The sequence below is a fragment of the Dromaius novaehollandiae genome, chromosome 10, assembly GCF_036370855.1.
Source record: "Dromaius novaehollandiae isolate bDroNov1 chromosome 10, bDroNov1.hap1, whole genome shotgun sequence".
Classification (NCBI taxonomy): domain Eukaryota; kingdom Metazoa; phylum Chordata; class Aves; order Casuariiformes; family Dromaiidae; genus Dromaius; species Dromaius novaehollandiae.
The window spans coordinates 15,846,955-15,869,034 of NC_088107.1; the positions used below are offsets into that span (position 1 = coordinate 15,846,955).

General features: G+C 45.2%; 1 protein-coding gene across 1 annotated transcript in view; it reads right to left on the reverse strand.

Annotated features, from left to right (window-relative positions):
• Positions 1–22,080, reverse strand: part of PRTG (protogenin) — an 89,560-nt gene that overhangs the window by 66,819 nt on the left and 661 nt on the right. Inside the window, exon 2 of the mRNA XM_064517401.1 lies at positions 21,659–21,961. Coding sequence (XP_064373471.1) covers positions 21,659–21,961 — 303 coding nt within the window. The remainder of the gene's footprint in view (positions 1–21,658; positions 21,962–22,080) is intronic.

Below are 22,080 nucleotides of genomic sequence, written 5' to 3' on the forward strand. Positions count from 1 at the left end.
GAGATGAAGGTGCAATAGAGGAATGGGAGAAGGAAGAAACAACCTAAATCCAAGTTTACCATTACATTTCATATCCGCTTCTTACATTTTAACCAATTGAGATCCCTGTTTGCATGACTGAGCAGCATCAAGAAACTTAAATAGCATAAAAAACTCAGACCCTCCATTAAAAGTATGTTTTTTAAATGCGTAGGCGTAATAAAGGAATGGTGTTATCTATTAACAGCATCTCCAGAAATAATCTTGTGCCAATGCAGCAGCTATAGCAAAAAAGGAAAAACTTATGAAACAAACATTAGAAAAATAATGGATTAAACTAAAAGGTGATGGACAAAATACCAGAGCCCCATGCACCAAGACTGGGTTATTTTCTGTTAGTTAATGCCAGTCCAAATGCAGGTACACGCATTCAGTAAATAAATATATTTAAAAAAAGGCAAACTAAAGCCATGAAAATGATTTTTCCCTCTGACTTTCAAAGGACTGGTAGAAAAAGAAGGAAAGACAGCCTCTCCTGAAACACTGAAGGCTCTTCACATATGGCTCCATAGGATCAATACTTCCCAGCTCTGTATGCATACTTCTTAATTAATTTTTTAATTCTGGCTAATATTTTTACCTTATACTAAGCCAACTGTATTTTAATTGTTCCTCTCTCTTATTCTGAGCAACCTGCTAACAGATATTTAAGGAGTATAATTTTATATAGTTATTTCAAAACAAATATACAGACCACTAGGAATTACTCTCCATTCTCTGATGGGGAGGGGGAAGGAAAGAAATCATTAACCTCATATAGAATATTGTTTTGCAATACAATGCAAACCAGTTGCTTTATGCATTAAAATCTCTGCACAACAATGTCCATGGATTTTTTATTATTATTATTTTTTAAGTAGCACTTGCTCTATTCCAAACTAGTTGCTAGTTTTCTGGTACTGAAGAATGCTATAATCTAAAGGCAACGAAATGGAGAAGCAAAGAGGTCAACAGCCTGAGCACCCTTGAACAAAAGTTCCCTTGGAGATGTCAGCTGCAATCTCATTTGTTTCCTCTAACACTTTCAGGTCCCCCTGCTCCTTTCTTTAAAGCTCCTAATTCAGTGGCTGACAAATGATCACTTTAAAAATCTCTGTACAGGAATAACCGAGCCTGGATATGTCCCCTGAAGATCACTAAGCTCTCCACAATTAGCAGCGGGGCTAGATTTTGTAAAACTGTTTCTGGAGAGACACACACACACACACGCTTTGCACCATCAGCTTCTCAAAATCAAACCAATATGAATTTTCATATGTGGTATCTTCTTTTCCTGAAAACTGAAGTCAACTGGACTACTCTGGACTAGGTATCTAGGGAAATGCATGCATAATTTGTTCTCTCTTTCCTGCTCTTTTTTTTTCAGAATATTAGAAAGTCTGGAAGTATGCTGTCTTTTCCACATCCAGACTGGAAACTGTGTGTTGAGAGCAAGTTTCCTGACATACCCAGGGCAGAAAGTCAAGAGAAGAGATTCAGATGGAGGCACAGCAAAGACAGTTCGCAGGAAAGGAGAAGAGACTTGCTGAGGTGAGAGAAAGAAAGGAAATCTCTTCCTCCCCTCCCAGCATGAATTGAGAATGGCCTTTTTCTTCTATGATGTGACTCTCCCTAAGGTTTCTGTCTTGTTTTATTTTTTAAACTTTCTTCCCCTCTGCAAGGGTTTTTGAGGAGTGCCAGAGCTGGAGACAAGGTCTCAAGCAGAGTACCATCTTCAGCTGCTCCAGCGAAAAACCAGCAGCAGAACAATGAGGCGTGGGGTTGGGGAACAGCCTCCCACCGGTGAGGCACCTCTGAACATGCAGCCCCTTCCTGCACACATGGACATCCCTGAAGGCAGAAGCAAGCTCTGCCTCTGCCATTTATCCAATGCCTCACAAGCGTCAGTCCTCTAAATCGTTTTCTTCGGGGCATAGGACAAATCAACTGGCACACCAAGCTCTCAACATCTAAACGTGGGGCTGCCTGTCTAAGCTTTTCTTTTTGGATAACACTGTGAGCTCAAAATTATCATAAGCATCAAAATGGACCAGGAATCTCCAAGATATCCATTTTTCAACAACAAAAGCAATCATCTGATCACAGGACATTTGTGATATTATGAAAGATACTCTTTCCTTCTGCCAAATAGGGGCATATATTCCCCATAGATTTTGGAAATCAGCATCAGAAAGAATTCATAATTAACATGCCTGCTGTATGTTAAGAAAACTATCAAAACATTTAAAGAAATTTGGCTCCTCAGAAGATGCTAACTGCCCTTTAGAAAGATCTCTTAAATGCAGAAATGGGCATGCAACAAGAGAAAAGTACAATTTGACAAAGCTGCTGTTAGACTGCACTATTTCCTCCTCACCTCTTCACACCACTGGGACAGACAGACAGCTTGTTATTCATGATATATTAACATAACTGTGACAATAAATGGGATCCGAGGCAGCACCGATGTGCTAGAGAAAACAACAGGGTCCTGACATACTACCAGCTCGGGAAAGAGCCTTGTTCTCCTGTTCTCCTGCCCGTCAGGCGCTCTCAGAGCCAGACTGAGGTGATGATCCAGGAGGATCGCAGAGCAGGGACACACATCAGCACTCCCAGTCTGTGAAGAAACAGAGTACAGGCACACCAGTCTTCCCTTTCTACTCTGCTCAAAGCAGCTAGTGATAACTGCAACAACAGCGCTTTCCAGCTCCTGCAACTCTGTGCAAGCTACTCATGTAACTACATATCTTGCATTACCGCACCTGTAACATTAAATAAGCGGCAAGATATATACCACTACCACCCTTCCTGATGAAACCAGGCGTATATGTATCACCTTAGGAGCTATCACCTGTGCTGCTTTCAAGGTAGTAAAAGGTGGATGCTTAGAAATATGTGATTCTGTATATTCAACAGTTTATTGGCTGTATAACTGATATACCCTACTGAATCATGTAAACAAGTGCGAGAGATTTGATGTTCTCACTTTTGAAGGCACCCCAGCTGGGGTCTTCCCTTCCCAGCTTATCTGTCCTCCAGGCAACAGTGTGTGGTCACAGGAGGGCACAGTAAATGCTAATGCACTTATCAAGGAATTCCCCTCTGCTCTTCTGCAGACAAGAAATGCAGGAAATAGTACAGAAAAGGCACACAGTAAGCCACATTAACCAGCTTCAAAGCTGTTCAACTTGTGTGGCTGCTTGCATTCAGGAGAAAGAACACACCACTTTTTCCCTCGCAAGGGTTGCTTTTCCTTCAAGCAGTTTGCCAAGCGATTGCCTTCTAGTGTCTATGCTTAATCCTACAGATGCCTTTCTTTGGAGTTGTTGCTATTCTGTGAAGAATTAGTTCTGCTTAATAGCCCAACTGTTGCATGGGGAACATCCAGCACAGTTTTGCACTTTGCAACATGAAGAGAAGGATCAGAACACAAGCAGGGCTGTGCAACAACAGACACGTCCCTTCACAACTATCCTAACTGGGCATCAAAAAAAAAAATCTCCAAAGAAAAACAGTAGCTGAAAATTAAAAATTGACTGCTATGACTTAAAGGTTCCCTGAAAGAAGAACCAAAAAAAGAACAAGGAAACCTAAGTGAGAATCACTGAATGAAACAAAAAGGCAATTTCAGCACTAGGCAACAAGGACCTCCAGGGCTGCAAGCTCAGAAGCTGCCCCATTCTGATCAGAGAATTTCATGCAGATGCCAGCAGAAGGGTAAGACCTCTACTTATCAGTTATGTACCTTCAAAAATAAATAAATGCCATTCCTGACCAAAAAAAAAAAAAAGAAAAAATCACACAAGACTCTCTAAGTAGAGCGTAATGCCCGCTTTTCACATCACCCTGCCTAGCTCATCAATCAGGGAGAGCACGGCGGAGAGCATCCCCGGACGGAGGGGGCCCCACACATTCCTGCGCCGCTGCCCGCCGCCACGCCGGCCCTCACATCTGGGGGGAGGCGGAGGAAGAGGCTTCATTCCTTACAGTGGCAAACCGACACCATCCACGTATGAATGAGTGTAAGCTGATACCATGGTGTTTTAAGTCTTCAGACAGGCAGAAACACTATCCCTGAGTGATATGAGCACTGTCCATTTCTTACAACGTTACAGAATCGGTGTTCTGGGATGAAACACACGGTTTCGCTGCAAAATGCAGGGGAGAGACGCTGGGAATTCAAGCCCTTCCGCCCCCTCTCTCCAAATGTCAACATTGCTGCTTTCCCTTGGGGGAAGGAAAGAAGAGATGCCTCCACACTCAAGGGCCAAATGCCTTTAAGTCATTTCCCTGTTGCCAAATGCCCCCCTACCATATTCCACCACCCTGGTAATGCTCTTTCTACACCATGTAGCAGCTAACAGCAAAATTCAGAACTTCCAAAAGTCTGAGAGCAGCAAAAGGAAAACAGAAATAAGATTCACATGAAAAAACAAGTAACAGAAGTATTTTTCAGTATTGCTTATGTATTGAAAACTACTTAAACCCTCTAATTAAATATTTATCTGCAAAATTTCTGGGGGTGGGGGGAAGGGGAGTTTACAATTTTTGCAATTTTTATATAAAACAAATCAGCAATGTACCTTCCAGATGAAAAACCACATTCCCCTCAATGTTATGGAAATCCCTGTATTTTTTCCCAAGTATCTTTCTCACACCCTCTAACAGGTCTGGAAAATGACCTGCAAATTTATTCTGAATGCACCATAAAAGTCCCCATAGCAAAGGAAAATAGAAGAAACTAAAAAAATCTGTCTTCAAAGAAAGTCTTTTTCAAGGAAACTCCATTATTTTGGGCTGCTAGCTATGGCTGATGACTGCCGGGGGGGGCACAACAGGCGGACTTCCAGTTTGCCCAGTCACAGTGCCAGTAGCCATGTTCTACTACTTAGGTAACGCATCCGGTTGTTAGATTACTTGCACGCTCTAATACACAACGGAAAACCAAACCACCATTTTTATTCTGCAATTTTATTGCAAGGAAAAATCTGCAGCACAATGAAACCCCCCACGAACCAAGTCTGACTATGTCTAATGAAAGATTTCCACCATTTTCCTTTTCCCTGATTTTTAAAGCCTTGCTATTTATCTCCAACTCAAGGCCCCACACTGAAGCTACCAGAAAGGTCCCCAGGTAGCACTACCCGGAGCTGGATACTGGCACAGAGGTGCCAGTATCTCCAGCCCCAAACGAACACATTCTGATAAAGAGGACTGATACCTGCAGACGACGAATACCTGGGAAATGCAGCTTCAGACATAAACACAAGATCACCGAGCCTCCATGAAAGAATACGCGCAAGTGATAAAGGAGGCCGATTCGACAGATGTTGTGCTCGTCCCAGATTTCTGACACACATATGGAAGCATATCATAACGGAGGAGAGCTAAGCAAGGTTAGATTATCTGAGTTCCTTCCTCCCTTGTGCTCTTAAGATAGTTAAGCCGCTCATTTATCTTAACAAACACAGAATTCTCCCTTTTCCCTTCAAAAAGCGGGAGAGGAAGGATTACAGCAGACCAAGTCACTCTGCATTTTCTTCTAAATTACGCACTTGTACTCCAACCAGCAGAAGTGTAACACCTTGGCCTGCAGCCAGTCAGAAATCCCTCATAATGCGTTCAATAAGCCAAATCAAAACAATACATAGTTTATATGAGTGGGGTAAAGAAACTTGAAGGTCATATTTCATCTGCTGCAGCTCATCATGTTCATTCAAACAGAGGCAGGAGGTTAACTGGCGGGATCTGCTGTTTAATGCCTGTTATTTCCAGTGGAAGGAGCCAAGCAGCGAGGCGCTTTCCCCCTCGGCGCTTCACGAGGAGGACCAGCAAAATGGCCTCAGCGCGGAGGGAAGCTGGAGGGAAGCCGGCCCAGGCGAAGGGCAGGGCGGGAGGAGGGCCTGGCCACACCTCCCCAGCCCAGCCCAGCGTTGCTTTTCGGGTGCGTTAGTTATAAAATGACAAACGTGATTAAAGTTTTGTACAGCAACACCTCCCTCTGTTAAAAAAAAGGGGATCCTGTAACAGCATTAGACAAGTGGACAGGTGGCACTTCTGTGCACTTGGAAAATGCTGGATTTATACAAAAAAAAGCTGTTTATCGGGTGCAAATGGGGACTGGATGGAGGGAGATCCTAGGTCCTGTCCTCGGCTTCACTGCTGCCTGTGTCATCTGTAGGAAAGAAATTTATCAGCCTGGTCCCACAGAATTTATTCTCTTCTCAGTTTTCTGCACGGTAAATAGAGGTAAGACAGCGACCTTCTTACAGGCACTCCAGGCTTCTCTGGATGGCTTATCACCACAGACACGAGAGGTGTTGGGAGCACCAATATTGATACTCTCTGTATTTTAAAATTAAGTGTTAGATTAATAGAAATGAATGTTCTTAACCCTGTCATATCAGCTAATCACAGAAAATTTATGGATTTGTTGGCATATAATCCACTGGACCACGTGACACCGCCCTTGCCTCGCCGGGGAACCACGGCCCTCCGCGGGGGCCGCAAGCGGGGCAGTTACGCGAACCCGTCGCCGGGCCAGGCCAGCAGGGCCGGGGCGGTGGTGGCCGCAGGGCCCGGAGCGGTGGCCACAGGGCCCAGAGGTCACCCCGCCGCCCTGGAAACCTGCCCCGATGGGTATTTGCGGTCCCCCAGCTGCTCTGCGGCAGTTGAGAAGTCTTATAAACCGTATATTCACTGGTCAGTAAAGCTGGATCTACACCTTGCTAATAATTTTGTAATAAAATGCAATGATAAAAGGACTATTAAAGCTATTGTTAAATATGTGCTTACACGCTGGTCCACGTTCTGGCTGAATAAAGCAGTTCTGATAAACTTCTGTTTAACTTGTCTATAAGCTGTCACAGTGGCCCCTGTCATGTCACGAGTCGTCTCCTGGCACCTGCCTGTGTAAGCTGATACGTGAATGAAACTATTTCATTTCGTGTTGCATTACATGCCCCTTAGATAAAAGAAGCTAGCCCAAGAACTTCCCCACTAACGTAGCACACAGTGTATTCACCCCGTATGCACACCCACGCACACCACTGACGTGCTAAACCTGAACGCTCAGGATTTCGGGAACCGGAGAACTGCAGCTCTGTACCAACTGATCCAACTGCGTCACCGCCTTTCCCCACGACTCACGGCACCCCGTGAGCAGTGCTCACGCAATGAGCATCCATCCGCTGTTTTGTTCTCCCTCCTCTGTTCAGCGTGTGGCCTCGTTCCTTATCGACTGCGCTCCGTTAAGCGCTGCCCCGACGGCAGGGTTATTAACTCCCCTCCGGCCCTTCCTGCCGGGCCACGCTGCAGCTCTTCACAGATGTTAACGCATCTACTTTCACAGCACCTCGAGGAGATGAGGATCTGTTACTATTTCAATTTTACTGTCAGGTATGGACAAACAGTGGGATGATGGCCCAAAATATTGGCTGATTTTGGTGTCTGGGAGATGGGCTGCTCCAACGAGCATGCCTCGGTCTGCCATTTCTCTTGAGCCAGACTGTGCCGGCCTCTCGGTCCTCTCCCATCCCATCCTTGCGCCGTGGCAATTTCCAAACTTCGCCAGCCCTAGGTATCACTCCGCAGGTTTTTCCTTAGTCCTAGTCTCTTCCCACCGACACGCTTCTCTTCCCCTCCCTGACCTCTAGACACATGCGACCCCTCACACCTCCACCTCACTGGCTTCCCATCCCAAACTTCCTCTCCATGTAATTAGACCATTGGTTTCACTTACTTCAGCTTTCTGTCCCAGCTGGTTTCTCCAGGCAGTGTTAAATCACACTTCAGCTCCTCATTAATTCAGAACAGGAAAAAAAGGCAAGGCCACAGTGGCCTGGGACTGCTCAGAGGGAAAGCCCAGCTCAGCCTCAGAGACAACACGCTCCGCGCAAATGGCGACTTCTGTCACTCCAGCAAGTCACGCTGAGCAAGTCTACGCTGAACGTGTGCAAAATCAAGCTTTTCCCTCAAAATTTATAGAACAAATTTGGAAATATATGAAGAGGGACAGATACTGCCATGAAAGATTTTTTTCCAAATGATGAACATGCCAAAAAGTTAGCAACGGCAGTCTCGCCATGTAAATTCTTCGTAAATTTAACAGCAGATAGTGCCACCAACCCCCCTAGAATAAGATCATCACTTGCAGAAAACAACAGAGCAGAAAAAGTGACCACTCGTATTTTTTGCAAGATTTTTTTGCATGATTAAAAGCATCAACAGGCTTCATCTCTACTGTGTAAAAATAAAGTTTTGCAGACAACTTTCTTTTGGGTGGAGGGGAAGAAGTTTTTTTGATATAATTCATTAAAAAAAAAAAGTTGCAGGGCCAGGCCCTGCTAACAGTTCAAAACTATTTCACTTTACATGGCACAGGCATTTTCATGATTTTTTAATTAAAGTAAGACCTCAGTGAAGTTACAAGAAACAGTCAGCATGTCAGACCTTCACATTTCTGTTTCTTGAGACGGTCAGAGCTCATCTAAGTGTTAGCAGTTCCAAAAACTGAAGACAAGCTCTCCCAGATTGCCCCAAATTCCCACCACTGCCGCTTACCTCCCGCCCGCTCTTCTCGTACCTGTCCGACCACAGAGGGAGCCAGTTCAGCTCACCACCGCTAACCAGGTTCGCCAGGTAGCCAAAAAGGTACTGTTTCTGCACCACGGGCTGCCCAAGGGATGTGGCATTTACTAATCCTATCCTTCACTTTCAGAACCACAAAACCGGTGTCTGCCACATTATGGTTAAAGCATAATTTATTACACTCTCTTCGCAAGCACTTGGGCTGATTAAACTTCGTTATATTCCATTGCAGTTTCTTTTTTTAATAGCTTCATGATTATGTCACCAGTAGATTTTCATATCTAGTCCCGACCCAAAATCCCACAGCCTACCACTAATGGAAAGCATTAAAGTAAATGTTGACCTTTTAAAGGCTCAGCTAAATGCGAGGCACAGGTTTTGAACGTGTTTCGTTCTCTCAGAAGGAGCTACCTCCAATATTACTTCTGGTGCACAAGGTGTAATATTTCTTTACATGGCTCAAAAAGAAAACACTGTATCTAAGTTGAAGTAAAATGAAATTCTTCATTAGAAATGTTTATTATATTCTTAAGATGGACTATTTTCAATAAAATCTATGACCATAGGAGAGCCTAATACACTCTCTTATCTCTCTCAATGATAGCTATCAGCAGCTTAGATACTCCTCCTTTGTGCAGAGAAATAATTCCCTACAGTTAATTTATGATAGATAAGTATAGGGGTTGTTTTTAGTGTAGACATGCTTTAGGGTTTTTTTGTTTGTTTGTTTGTTTTTTCTTTTGAAGTCATACAATCCCAGTAATTCTATACATGGAAGGGGAAAAAAAAAAGCACTGTGTGGATTTCAGGGATTCACCATCTGAAAGCTTTTATTCTTCCACAGCAAAGGAAAGTTATGACCTCTGACATGTGGCTATGGTGCCAAAGAAACTGCTCATAAATGTGTGTCAGTAAAGAAGCAGAAATCAATAAATTCATTTAATCCAGTGAACTGTTATGTAGTGGGACACAATATATTTTAAAGAGCCAACTGTTCTTTCTTGAAAAAGAAGAACATTTTACCTAATGGATTTTTGGATACTCCAGTTTTGGAAGGTTTTAAAATCTGAACATTATATTTGGCCCATTAACAATTATTTTAGTTGTTTATGTTACAAATTACCAGTACTTTCATGCCCGATCTGAAAGATATCGCAAATACCGCTGGACTCAGGTAGCACAATAGGGACACTAGCAGGTGGGCAGATACCCTATCAAGCCTCCACCATCATGAGAGATAGCTACCCACAAGAATCAAACACAGGCAGGTGCTACAAGGGCATGTTTTTCCATGGGTGCTCAAGAGCAAGATGAATGAGATATTGTCCATCATTCCTAACATACTAATTTTAAAAGACCAAATAAATCACTGCCCTACAACAAATATTGCAAAGCCTTTCGGCAAAGCATTTGGTCACCTACCATATCATTTTTTGTCAACCAGCAATAAGCAATATCAGGTAAAGATGATGACCATTAACAATAAGGACGCAAAGCAACGTGCTGGGAATATCACAAAACTCCCATGAACGTTACAAAGAAACCCACAGTCAGTTTCTTGTTCACTGTATCAATACTTGCCTCCTCCGGCTTTCAGCGTATCCAAGAATTCCAAACATTAGAAAACATAATTACTGCTGGAAATAAGGTTCACACCCTAAGAAAAAGAAGTTACTAACTGGATTAAACAAAAATTGTCTACCAATGAGAAACAAAAACAAACCAAAAAAATCCCCATACCCCAATATGTCTCCTTTTCTTAAACAAACAAAACATGAAGTTTGAGAGCGCAGGGTGACGCACCAGCGTACAAACTCGAACACACGGGTTGCGCTGGCCGCGGTGCACGGAGCAGGATGGATCGGTATTACGCCCACTTTTACAACAGTGTGGTTGCGTGATGCAACTGCGCTGCCTGCCTGGCACAGGCGGGCTGAGCTAATAAGAAAAGTATCCGCTTTCAACCTCTATTGAAGATCAATGATAAATCTGCTTGCAAATTGTGGGCTGTTTGCATAAATGAGCATTAAAAGGCAGAAGAAAAAAGCGCTAGTCGTATGCTCTTTGACGCTTTTTGGGGAGGGGGAGTGGGAAGGAAGTTTCACCCTTGTAATTTGGGACACACTACATACAAAGTTTCTCTCTCCTCAGGCAAAATGACCGAGTCGTGCCAGAACTCCCAGAGACTATTTCCAGTTAACATCAATTTGCCGGATGTCACAGACAAGTTTAATGAACAAAATGATAAATGTCCATCAATGGCTTCATAAAGTCAATGAATTCTAGCTACAAAGAGCATACATAATGCACAGCTCTGCCTGAGGCATATGTTACAGTTATTAGAGGTTTACCAAAGACCTTGATGCGGACAGTGAAATGGTAATTTAACAATTTACACTAGTTAATCTACTGATAAATTACCTAATAATTACTAATATATTGAAGATCATAAGAGCAAAAGTAAGCACAAAAGTTATTTACAACTCCTTTCAAAGACCCTGAGTTTGATTTTAAAACTTCTTTGAAAAGAAAATGTCTTGATAAATTCCAGTTGTAACAAGATGTAAAACAAAAAACAATACTGGGTAACATTCAGCCCTTTTTAATGTATAATGCAAGGGCTCTCAAAACAGCCTTTCCTTAATCGTAATTATTACCTGATTCTGAAATGACAGCCAGACCACTTGAGCAAGATGTTACACTGCTGTCCAATCAGTTTTACCTAATCTAAATTTGGGGTCAAAAGTAACCTCAAAATATCTTATGACACTTCCCTCCTCAGCCACAGCTGTGAAAATAAGCTCCCCTGGTAAACGGGACCTCCTTCCAGTCACTAAACATAGTGGATGAACAAGAAGGGGAGGCTACTGGGAACAGTTTTGAAAATCCAGAGCAAGAATATACCAGATATGACACTTAATTTGTAAAGGGAAAAAGAAAAACCCTGACTATGTGCAGCAGAAACAACGTGCACCTGACGTGAGAACTAGGAGCATGTGCCAACACTGGAAAGGGCACAAACAAAGAGGGATTTTGAACATCAGGACTGATCAGCAAATAAAGGACAAGCTTTTCCATTTGGTACTTTTTCCTCTGTAAGTTATTTTAAGGTGCCTGGGAAGCGAGCGTCTCACAATACCACTTGAAAGAACTGACAATCTCACTCCAACAGACCGACGGACAGCCTTAGAGTTTGGGGGTGAGGAAAGCAGGCTGACCACCGCTACTTCACGTGAGAAACTTGTGCTGCAAAGGCTGACGAGACACAGAGGAGAAAGTTATTTTTCTCATCTGATTTTCTCTTGTGTTGTCTTCAATCTGGCAAGACCCAAAGGAGAGCTAAAAATCAAAATCAATCTCTTGACTGGAAGATTCGGAAAGATCTTTGGTGCAACGCAAGACTTAGAAAGTGAGCCATGTGTATCTATCAGGACATCTAAGGCAGATTAGATATTACAATGCAGTAAAATCCTACTGATCAGTCAACAATCCAACCTTTTCTCTCCTTTTATAATTCTATCAATTTACCAGTGATACCATTAAGACCTGGGGATTTTGCACAGGAGAAATTTGGCTCGAACAAAGCGAGAACAAACGATGCCATCAATCAGCATGCTCAGGAATCTCATCTGAAGTTACAGAGCTGCTTCTGTTCGCAGAATCCCCCTCAGTTTCCACCATTCATGCATCCATGTATGTGAGATATCCATCACAAGCTGTAAAGACTTAGTTTAACTGCCCCCTAGTAGCTATGTATTAGAAGAACACCAGATGACATATTTAATGCTTGTAATAACTTTTGCATACCCCTTACCCTGGTCAATCAGGCTGATTATTCCTTTCAAATCTGTCTCTCATACTCAGATCACTTCAGAAGGGAACTACCACAGCGAAGATCTAAGGAGCAAATTCCCATTTCACGCACTTCTCGCATAACGCAAAGCACTGCTATCATGAAGATCAAAAGCAGAATTTGAGCACGTTCTAGAACAAGACGAGTATTAAATGTTTGTGGACTAGGTAAGGATTGCTCCTTTTGCAGCAGTATACCACTTAGCGTAGCCTGTAATTAGAGATAAACTCTTCCCTCCTTTCCGAAGTATTCCATTCATGCCTTCTGCAGCTGTGATCCAGAAAAGCAGGCCGGTTTGGGACAGCACGCTGAAGCTGTGCAGCACGGAAGCTGCCGCCCACCCCAGCACCTACTGAAGTGTGCGCCTGACAGAGATATTCCCCACCTGAATACAAATCTAGTGAAATGCAATGTTTTGAGATGAGACCCATCCCACCAGGCCCATTACACTGGCCAGTACGTAGAAAGTTTTCTTCATAAGACTCTATAGACGGGAAAAGCATGTCAAAGACCCTCTCTGTGGTTAGGTTCGTGCTTTCCACAACAGCTTTCTGTCATAATTCAGAAGCAAAAAAATCCTATTCCTTGTTGTCCAGGAGAATCTTACCAGGGCTCTCATGGGGGTCACCATGTTCAAGCACAGCTCTTCTCAAAGGCTGGACGGTTAGTTTGTTCAATATTCTCCCACTATTACAAAATATTAGTAAAATAGAGGTCAAGCATAACTATAAAGTCTTGAAAGGAAAAGTGCTGATCACTGTATCTACAGAAGGGTCTGCTGAGATTTTTTTTTTTTTTACTGACTAAACGAGCAGATGGCTCAACTGCATTTTCCCTTGCAGCAATGTCTCTTCAAAAATGGCCATCAAAAAAGTTGCTTAGTGTCTACCGAACTATCCAAAGCCAGGACTACCACGCTCGTACATTATAAATCATCTGTGCACATTTTTGTAAAACAGAAGTCTTAGCTCCACCACTTGCTCTTTGGTTCTTCAGTTTTCCAAGTTGTTGTTAAGGGTTTTTTTTTCTCTTTTTTCTGGTAGAGAAAAAGATTCTTTGGTCTATGTTACACAAGGTCAAATTAGATAACCTGGTTGTTTCTTACGCATGCTTATTGTTTTAAGCCAATCCCTAGATTCAGTGTCAGGAAGGACTATCTTCCCAGATAGAAACATTACAGTTGTATTTGTTTTCTACTTTCCTTTCATTTCTCAAGATCACGTGAGACAAACAAACTCCCCACAGCCACAGAGATGTAGGACACGGATGGCCCCCTCGCTCCCTCATGCTCTTTCCGGCATTAACCATCGCGAGATCGGGGCAGCGGGCGCACCACGTGCCCTGGGACCCTCGCAAGTCTCCACGTCCAGGACTGCAGGAAACTCAACGTACGGACGTTTCACCCTTTTTCCAGTTCTGTACTGAAACTTCTTGTCTGTTCTCAGTTCTGCGGGGACTTCGCAATCAGCACATCACTCATTTCCATTTATTCCATGTTCCAGAAGTCATTTCTCTCCTCAAGACATTGCTTACTTGCAGAAACAAACTCGTAAGATCATTTTCGTATAACTTAGGGCAACAAGTGTTCTCACTGCTTCAATCAGAAGGGGAAATCAGCTCATGTAGCTGCAAACCTGGGGACCAGCGTTACAAAAGATTAAACAACTGTACTCCTTGGTGGTTTTCCCCCTCCCCAGTGCTGACTCACTCCTCCCCAATAACCCTTCCAAAAGCGTCAAGTAGCATCTTGCTACTTTACAACTTTTGCTTCAAATTAATGATAAAATTCAGGTAACATTTGGCGTTGGATATAAGGCTTGTTTTCACCATTCCCCTGTCTTTTGTAACATGCTTATTTTCAGTATTTCATTTCTCACGTTGCTCTCACACCAGTAAACGAGAAAGTCCTCACTGAATACTATCGACATTGCGACAGTAAGTGACCCGGGCTAAAAGCGAGCACTACTTCCTCAGCAGTTTAACTGCTGCAAAACTGGCAGAGGGAGCGCTCCGCCAGCCAGCCGCAGACCCGCGCGGCCCCCCGACCTCCGCAGCAGCGTTGAAAGCCTTGGAGTGCAACAGCGGCACCGAAAGACTCCGTCACCCTGAAATCCCTCCCCCGTGAAACACAAACATGGCAAACTCCGTCGTTTTGGGGTTGCAATGACGAGAAGAATCGAGGTGACCCTCCAAAGCACGTGTCGGGCCTCGGGGCAGCCGGAGGGGCGCGACATGCGATCGTGCTGCCCCGTGCTGCGGATGCACCCAACACCACCTTCCAGCAGCCCGGCAGACAGGCAGCCAGGAACAGGCGTTTGGGGACCGGGCTTCAGGATGATAATTGTATTATCCAGATGTCACTTGGTTTATTTTGCCGCCGTGAATGTTCACATTGTTAAAAAGAAAAGGGGCAAAACCTCACAAAGAAAAAGGCACTTCCCCTCCCCTGAGGAGATCAAATTCTATTTCATTGAAAAAAATAACCAGAATTAGCTTCTGAGTTAGGAAACATCGAAATAACAAAAGCAGTATAGAAAATCTCTTTGTCTCGTACTGCTTATTTACATTTTCCTCCAACATATAAGGAAGGCCACCTCCCTCTGAATCTTTTATATATAGAAAAAAACAAAACATAAAAGGATGTTATGATAATTTCATTAATTAAACCATAGATAAACCCTCCCACACTGTGGTGGTTTCATGTCCATCTCCTTCCTGCATCTCCTGTTTATCTCTCTGCATAAAAAAGTAACAATTTTACCCACAGGAGGGAGAAAAGGCAAAAACTGTTTCCAGTGCAGACGCAGGATTTTTAAGACTGACCAAACTGCCCAACGCAGATTACCTAGTTTGATTTTTTTTCTCCCTAACTCAATTGTTGAGACAATCAACTTAAAAACACAGATAAGCTGCTGCTTAAAAGCTGCCTAGAGGCTGGCCCTAGTAACTAATGCTGACCATACAACCCACACTTGCTCAACAAAATGTGGAGACTTGACGTTGTTGATTACTTTTTCACTTAGGTGGTGATTACCAGTTATAAAGACTGGAAGTAATCAATCCCAATTTAACAGCTGGGCCTATTGATGGAACAGAAAAAAAAAGAAAAAGAAAAAGAAAACAATGCAAAACTAAACAACAGATTACATCCAGAATTTTGGAGATAAGATGTAGAAAAAATTAGAAATGCTGAGGAAAACACCCAAAAACTAAACACAAAAGTGTCCAGCAACGGAAATGACCATGTCTCTGTAGGAAAATGCTTAGTAACTTTTAAATTCTTCCTCCAAGATTCTCTTTTGTCATTGTCTTAAATTGTTCTGCACACCATCAATAGCCACAGCTGTTAAATTGTGAAGACGTGACAACAAGTCTCTAGGCAAACAACTGCTCAGAGTGAGATCCTTTTCTTTGGGATAATCAGAGCTGGCTGACAAAAGGGGGCCTTGCTGAATGCCCTTTCAACAATTTCTACACTAAGAAATGCAGGGAGAGGGAGGGGAGAGGCAGGGAGGCGAAAGCACCACATTGCAAAACCGGAGCAGCATCCTTCGCTGCAGCACATTGCTCTGCAAGCAGGAAAAAAAATCTCATAGTTTAGTGCAACAACCACACGTACCGAAGGCGACGAGAGTGCCTCTCCCCCAGCTTCCAGCACGGCACCGTGCTTTCCTGCAACATTTCTCCGGGAGGTGAAGGCTTTACTAGCTACAGAGCACGCTGCCAATAGCAGGCAGTGCTCCTTTAAAAAAAGAAGCTGGTAAAACTTTATACATTATAAAGTTAAGGTGATAAAAAGCAGTAAAAAAAAAAAAAACCCTAACAGCTTTGGCCTTACTAAGAAGAAAAGCAAGGGCATAAAACAGCTCAGTTTGGCATTACGGTTAACACAAATTTGAAACTGAAGTGTTGAGGAAACCCATAAAAAGCTCACTTCTCTGGTGACCAGGTAGTAGAAACAAACACCGGTCGTGTGCACTACCTAGAGTTTCACACACTTTTTGGTCCTGGCAAGGATACAAATCCCAACCCTTCGCCTGTGAAAGAGCTGCAACATCACTGCTGAACGACGGGGAATGTTCTAGTGAAAAAAATTAACTGGTGATTACATAAAAGGATGCTGAAAATTTCTTCTGTAAATGTGACGCAGGGGTTCAGGGCAAAGACTGTCCGGGGAGGCTCTAGAAGGAAATTCTAGAAGAAAAAAGAAAAAAAAGGGGGGGGGAAGCAAACATCTCCCTGTTTTCTTACTTCTTCAGCGTATCTCAGTTAAAGAACAAAAACTGTACTGCTCTTCTTTATTGTTATCAATTGGCGTTGCCAGCTGGGACACCCAATTTCATCCTCCTGCTTTAAATACCGGAATCAAACGCTCCGAGCACCGGCCACCCGGACCCGCAGCTCACACGGGGCCTCTCCTGCCAGGGCGCTCGCATCCACCGAGCGAAGCCGCAGCAGTGAGGCAGCACGTAAAACCCAAAACGAGAGCTCCCTCGGGGCCGGTGACCACACCAGCCGTGCGTCGCTGCTAATGCAAGACCACCGTCTCCAACAGCCATTTGCTTCCACCTCAGCCAGGAAACCCTGCTGCCTCCCTCCCTCCCTCCCTCCCTCCCGCCCGCTTCCAGCTCCTAACGACCCCGTTACTTTTTAACATAAACATATTATGGAGCTCTATAAACATCTGGAGGATACCTGAAGCGACGGATTCCATACAAAACGAAAACTATGGTGGGTTATGCCGCAGCTAGTAATCCCTTCATTAAAAAAAAAAAAAAATCTAAGATTCTTTTGTAAAAACATGTAGCGTAAGGGTGACATTTCTGCGTAGAGGCATGGTCCATAAAGGCCGTAGCTTGATGAACCCGTTTCTGCGGCAGCCTTGCCCGGTGCCCCCGCGCCTGCCCACCCCCACGGCGCTGCTCGCAGTCCCGCCGGCACAATCAATGCCGCATCAGGGAGCTCCTTTGGGTTAACACCATCTTTTGTTTTAATTCTATTATTTTAACCCGGCTCAGTTCCCCGTTCAGTTAGCCACACGTGCAGCTGTGCCCACACAGGCCAGGGGACGCGCAGAAGTGCGAGCAAACAGCTGGAGCGAGCACGGCCCAGTGCTAAAAAAGTGATTGGCACATTGCAGCATAAGGCTCAGCTGGATGCACTCTTAAGTCATCAAATATTAAAAACCACAGCAAAAGATGTGATTAGGGTATCAAAATATAAATGTTACCAATTGTTGACCCTGTAACGGGACCGGAGGAAGGTAAAGTCACATCACTGCTGCAGCAGGTAAGCGAAAGCACAAACCCGCCACACAGTACACTCTGCTTTGTGCAGAAACCCCCGCGCCTCAGGGACTGCGATGCAGCGTACAAACAGCTTCTCTCCCAGGAGCACGTTAACAGCTCCCGGTCCCAGGAAACCTTCTGCTTGCATAACCTTTCATTCCTGCCTAATGCAGAGACCTGTGCGTGAGAGATCGGGCTTGTGTTTCCTGTACTTTGAAAACCAAACATTCAGATCAATTCAGCCAAGCCAGGAGAGGAGAAAGGGTTATCTAGGAATGTCCCTACCAGCTGCATATATCCCATCCATCCATCTTAAGGCTTCAATTTCCACTTTTTGTGGAAAGGAAATAAACAGTGAGCATCCTGTCCAATCACTACCCAAAGCCGGCGTTACTCGCCTCAGAACATCATCCCTCCTTCCCGTTTTTTCTTAATTCTAGTTTATTGGAAGTCCAGCTTCACTTTTAGACAGTCTAAACTTTTATTCCCAATTCAAAAATGCAGAAGTACGAAAGTCTCAGAGTATTCATTTTTGGCTGACTCAAAGTTGTACCACAAATGCTCAGACTTTCTCCATATTCCACTTTCCTTCTATATTCTGGTAAGAGAGACCTCTTTTAGCAGCAGCGGCAGCAAGAAGTTGAATTTTGAATAAGTCATTTTCTCTCCACTAGCAGCGTTTTACCCCCACATGGGGCCTTACAAAGAGTCGCCCGGGAACCTCCTCCTCTGCCCCCCAGGTCAATTAGCCAGCTTTGGAAGCAGCTACAAGCGCGTACTGAAACTAATATTTATTTTTACCTAAGTAATGCCTCAGCTCCACAGTTTTCTTTAAAAAAGTAGGGGGATCTTACGGAGGGGGGGGGGAAGCCCTAAATTAGTCAAATTCTTTTGTGCATGGATGAACAACAGGAAAGCAAAGCCTTGGGGCCTCTGGGGAGGAACCCTGTCCCTGCAGACCTACTCTGATGTGCTCGGGAGATAAGGCTCCATAGTGACACTTAAGGAAAGGCCTGCTCACATTTGAATTTCTGCATTCCTCAAGAACAATTCATGGCAATCACTAACTTTGCAGAGGAGCTACATAAAAGCTTTGGCCAATGAATGAGGGTCATCTGCTCTTTATCACAAGGGTAAACCTCATCCTGGCCAGTTTCTAACCTTTTAACCCTGTGAATTCTTAATTTGCACATGAATAATGGAATTCTTGCCAAGAGTGCAACCTTCAGCTTCCAGTTCCTAACTTTAGAAACCAAGACCCGATCTCCTTGTGTGCTCAAATCTTCAACTCTTCGACAGATTAAAGTTTTTGGTTTCCAAATGCAACACTAAACATGACAATTCCGAAGCAAAAGATAAGCTTCCTGGCAAAAGCTCTGACCAGGCAAAGTAAAAGCACATCCTCGCACCCTGCTGCTACCAGGGACTGAAGGGAGCATTTGTTTTTTTTCTCCAAAGAAAGAATGCCCATTTAATGCCTATTCTCCACCTGTTTAATATGTATAGTTCCTTCTGCACCCTGGCCACAAGGTAAATTGCCTCTGCAGCAACAGACAACAGCTTCTACACAAAATCATAAGCCTAAAAAATCCCCACAGACTTTAATTTCATTCAGTTAAAATGTCTGCAAAGTTCAGTCAGCTCATGATAGGAGGGAGAACAACTGTAGAAAATAGAATACAAAACTGATGTTGCATCTCTGTTTTGTGGGCTTCAAAATCTGACTGTACCACTCGCTGCCTTACTTCGGAGCTGTACAGGAAAGACGGGACATTCGGAGCCTGATCTGACTCGAGCACGACCAAAAGGAAGCGGCTGCCGCGCAGGCTAACTTCACGTTTGGTCACTATTTAACCACTTAATCTCTAAGTCAGCAACACCTACTGTGATCATGATGGATCCACTATCTCTGCCAGTTTTCTCCAACAGAAATAGGAAACCTTTTAAGTATTCAAAGGAGGGGAAAAAAAAAAGAAGCCTTTTGTCACAGTCTTGCAGGAAAAATACCCCACAGAGGCTGCGAAACCAGGATGTCATCCCACAATTTGCAATCCATTGGTCACAACTCTCCCTTTGTGAAAATCTTTCATTAACATTTATCCCCCCAAAATAAAACATCCCCCAAAGCAAAACAACACCAGCTTTCTGGTGAAATAATGTTTACGTGAGGAACAAACAGTTAGAAAAGCTCAGTAGTGTCTGAATAAAAACAGATGGTGCAAGTTTATTACTGTGCTGCACCACTCCGGCGTTCCGCGCTGTTCCAGTTCTCCGACACCTAGAACGCAGAACCGTCCTACAACGCCTCAAATACGGCATGTCCCTGAATTTCCTCTGCTCAAAGAGTTTTACACACAGAATCCATCCTCCACTGCTTTGCTTTATACTTTTAAAAAACGAGATTGCTATCCTCCTAAGAAAGGCTTTCTTCGGTCTGTTTATTAATGGTGTTGACACTCTGAAACCTGATGACGACAATTTAAGTGTCAGCATTATTAATACACCATTTCTTAGCATTTAGTCAGAAATATCCAAGAACTGTCTGGTCTGTTCACCCTGTACGTGAATAAGATGCCACAGTACGAAGTGATAAATAGCCAGTGTTTAGAAACGGAGAATTCAGCAATCCTGCCGCCTCTTGCAGCATGTGAAACCTCATCCCTTATTCAGAGCCACCTGCTTCCAAACTGGTTTTCGACGGTCCAAAGCTCTGGCTCACTGAACAAGGCATTTCACACCTCCCTGTGACACCTTATGGACAGTTACTATAACCTGTCCGGACACACACGGAGAGTACTAACATTCAGACATTTTCAAGGAGAGTGACCGTGCCAACCGTGTTGGCTAGTTTCAGACTGAATTTGGTAAAACCTGCAGTTTACAGCTCACGTCAAGCTTCCACAGAGGTGCCACAGTCCAGCACAACTCGCCCCCAAGGACCAGGTTGAGGAGGTCAAAGGAAACCTTCTCCTATTAGATTAAGTCGAGTCCCACTAGAGAGGGAGCACCAGAGGACCACGTGAACTGCGTACGCCCTGTGTCACGTTCCTCCTCGGAAACGACCCAGGCTGCTTTTGGAGGGGGAAAGGACCAGCGCCGCAGGACCAGCCCCGGGCGAAGGCCCATGGCACCACGGCGGCAGGCGTTCAGCTCCCGCACGCACGGCTCGCTCCCGCCCCAGAGGATGCTGGGAGGACCGAGGGCAAGGCACGCCGGGGCACCCCGTCACAGCCTCGAGGGCGCTTACGGGAGCTGCTTTACTCGCCGTTCCTCTAGCTGCAGGCGCCCGCGCTGCCTTACAAACGTGACTCCCACTCGTAGAGGCACCAAGTAACAGACCCTGACGGTTGGGTGCAGAGAACCGTGAAACGGTTCCCGAAGGACCAGCACCCACCGCCGCCTGGCCGAAGGCCGCGGCAGAAGAGCGAGGACTTGGCAGCCTAATCCTCGGCTGGCCAGAAACCCTTTCCCCCTCCCGAAGGCAGCAGTCTCCACCATCGTGCTGCTCCGGCTCGCGATAGCCCCGAGACTGATCAGCACAACACTAAGCTACTGAGCGAGGAAAGAAGAAACAACGTTTTTTGGATGAGATTTGGAGATGGCCCTCGTCAGGCTGCAAGACCAGCACGGCTGAGAACGCGGGCAACGTCGCGCAGGGCGTCCGCCGCGTCGGTGCGGCCGGGTGCCACCGCCCTGCGCCCGGGGACCGGCCCACGAGGCGCTGCCCGCTGGCGTCGGCGGGCCCGGCAGCTCCCGCTCGCCTTCCCGACGCGCTCGCCGAGGAACGAGCCGTCGGCAGAGCCGGCCGCTCTTCGCTTTCGTGGTTCGTCTGCTCAGATACGCGACCGACACAACAGGCGGCCGTGTGCTGGTGGGAGCCGCTGCCCCGCTGGGGAGCTGCACTTACTTGCTAGCGTGAGGTGGCTTTTCTGACTGAGAATGGCCCCGTGCTTGTTGAGAGCCAAGCACTGGTAAAATCCTTCATCGGACGGCTCTCCCTTCTTTCCTTCCGCCTCGCTGATGTACAACGAGCCGTTGGACAAGGTGTAGATCCGCTCGTTTTCAGACACTTTGCCTCCGTTTTTCAGCCACGTGATAGTTATCGGCGCTTCGCCGCGGGCCTGGCAGTCTAAGACCACCGGATCCTTCCTGGAGACCGTCACGTCCTGCGGCTCCTTCGCAAAGAAGAGCTCGCTGAAGCACCACACTCCTGCGGGGCAGAGGGGAGCCGCGTGAGCGCCCCGAGCCGCGGGCACCGCCGCGGGGGCACCCACCTGCGCCCGGCCCCGCCGCGCCTGCAGCGGCAGGCGAAACCCTCCTCTGCGGGGC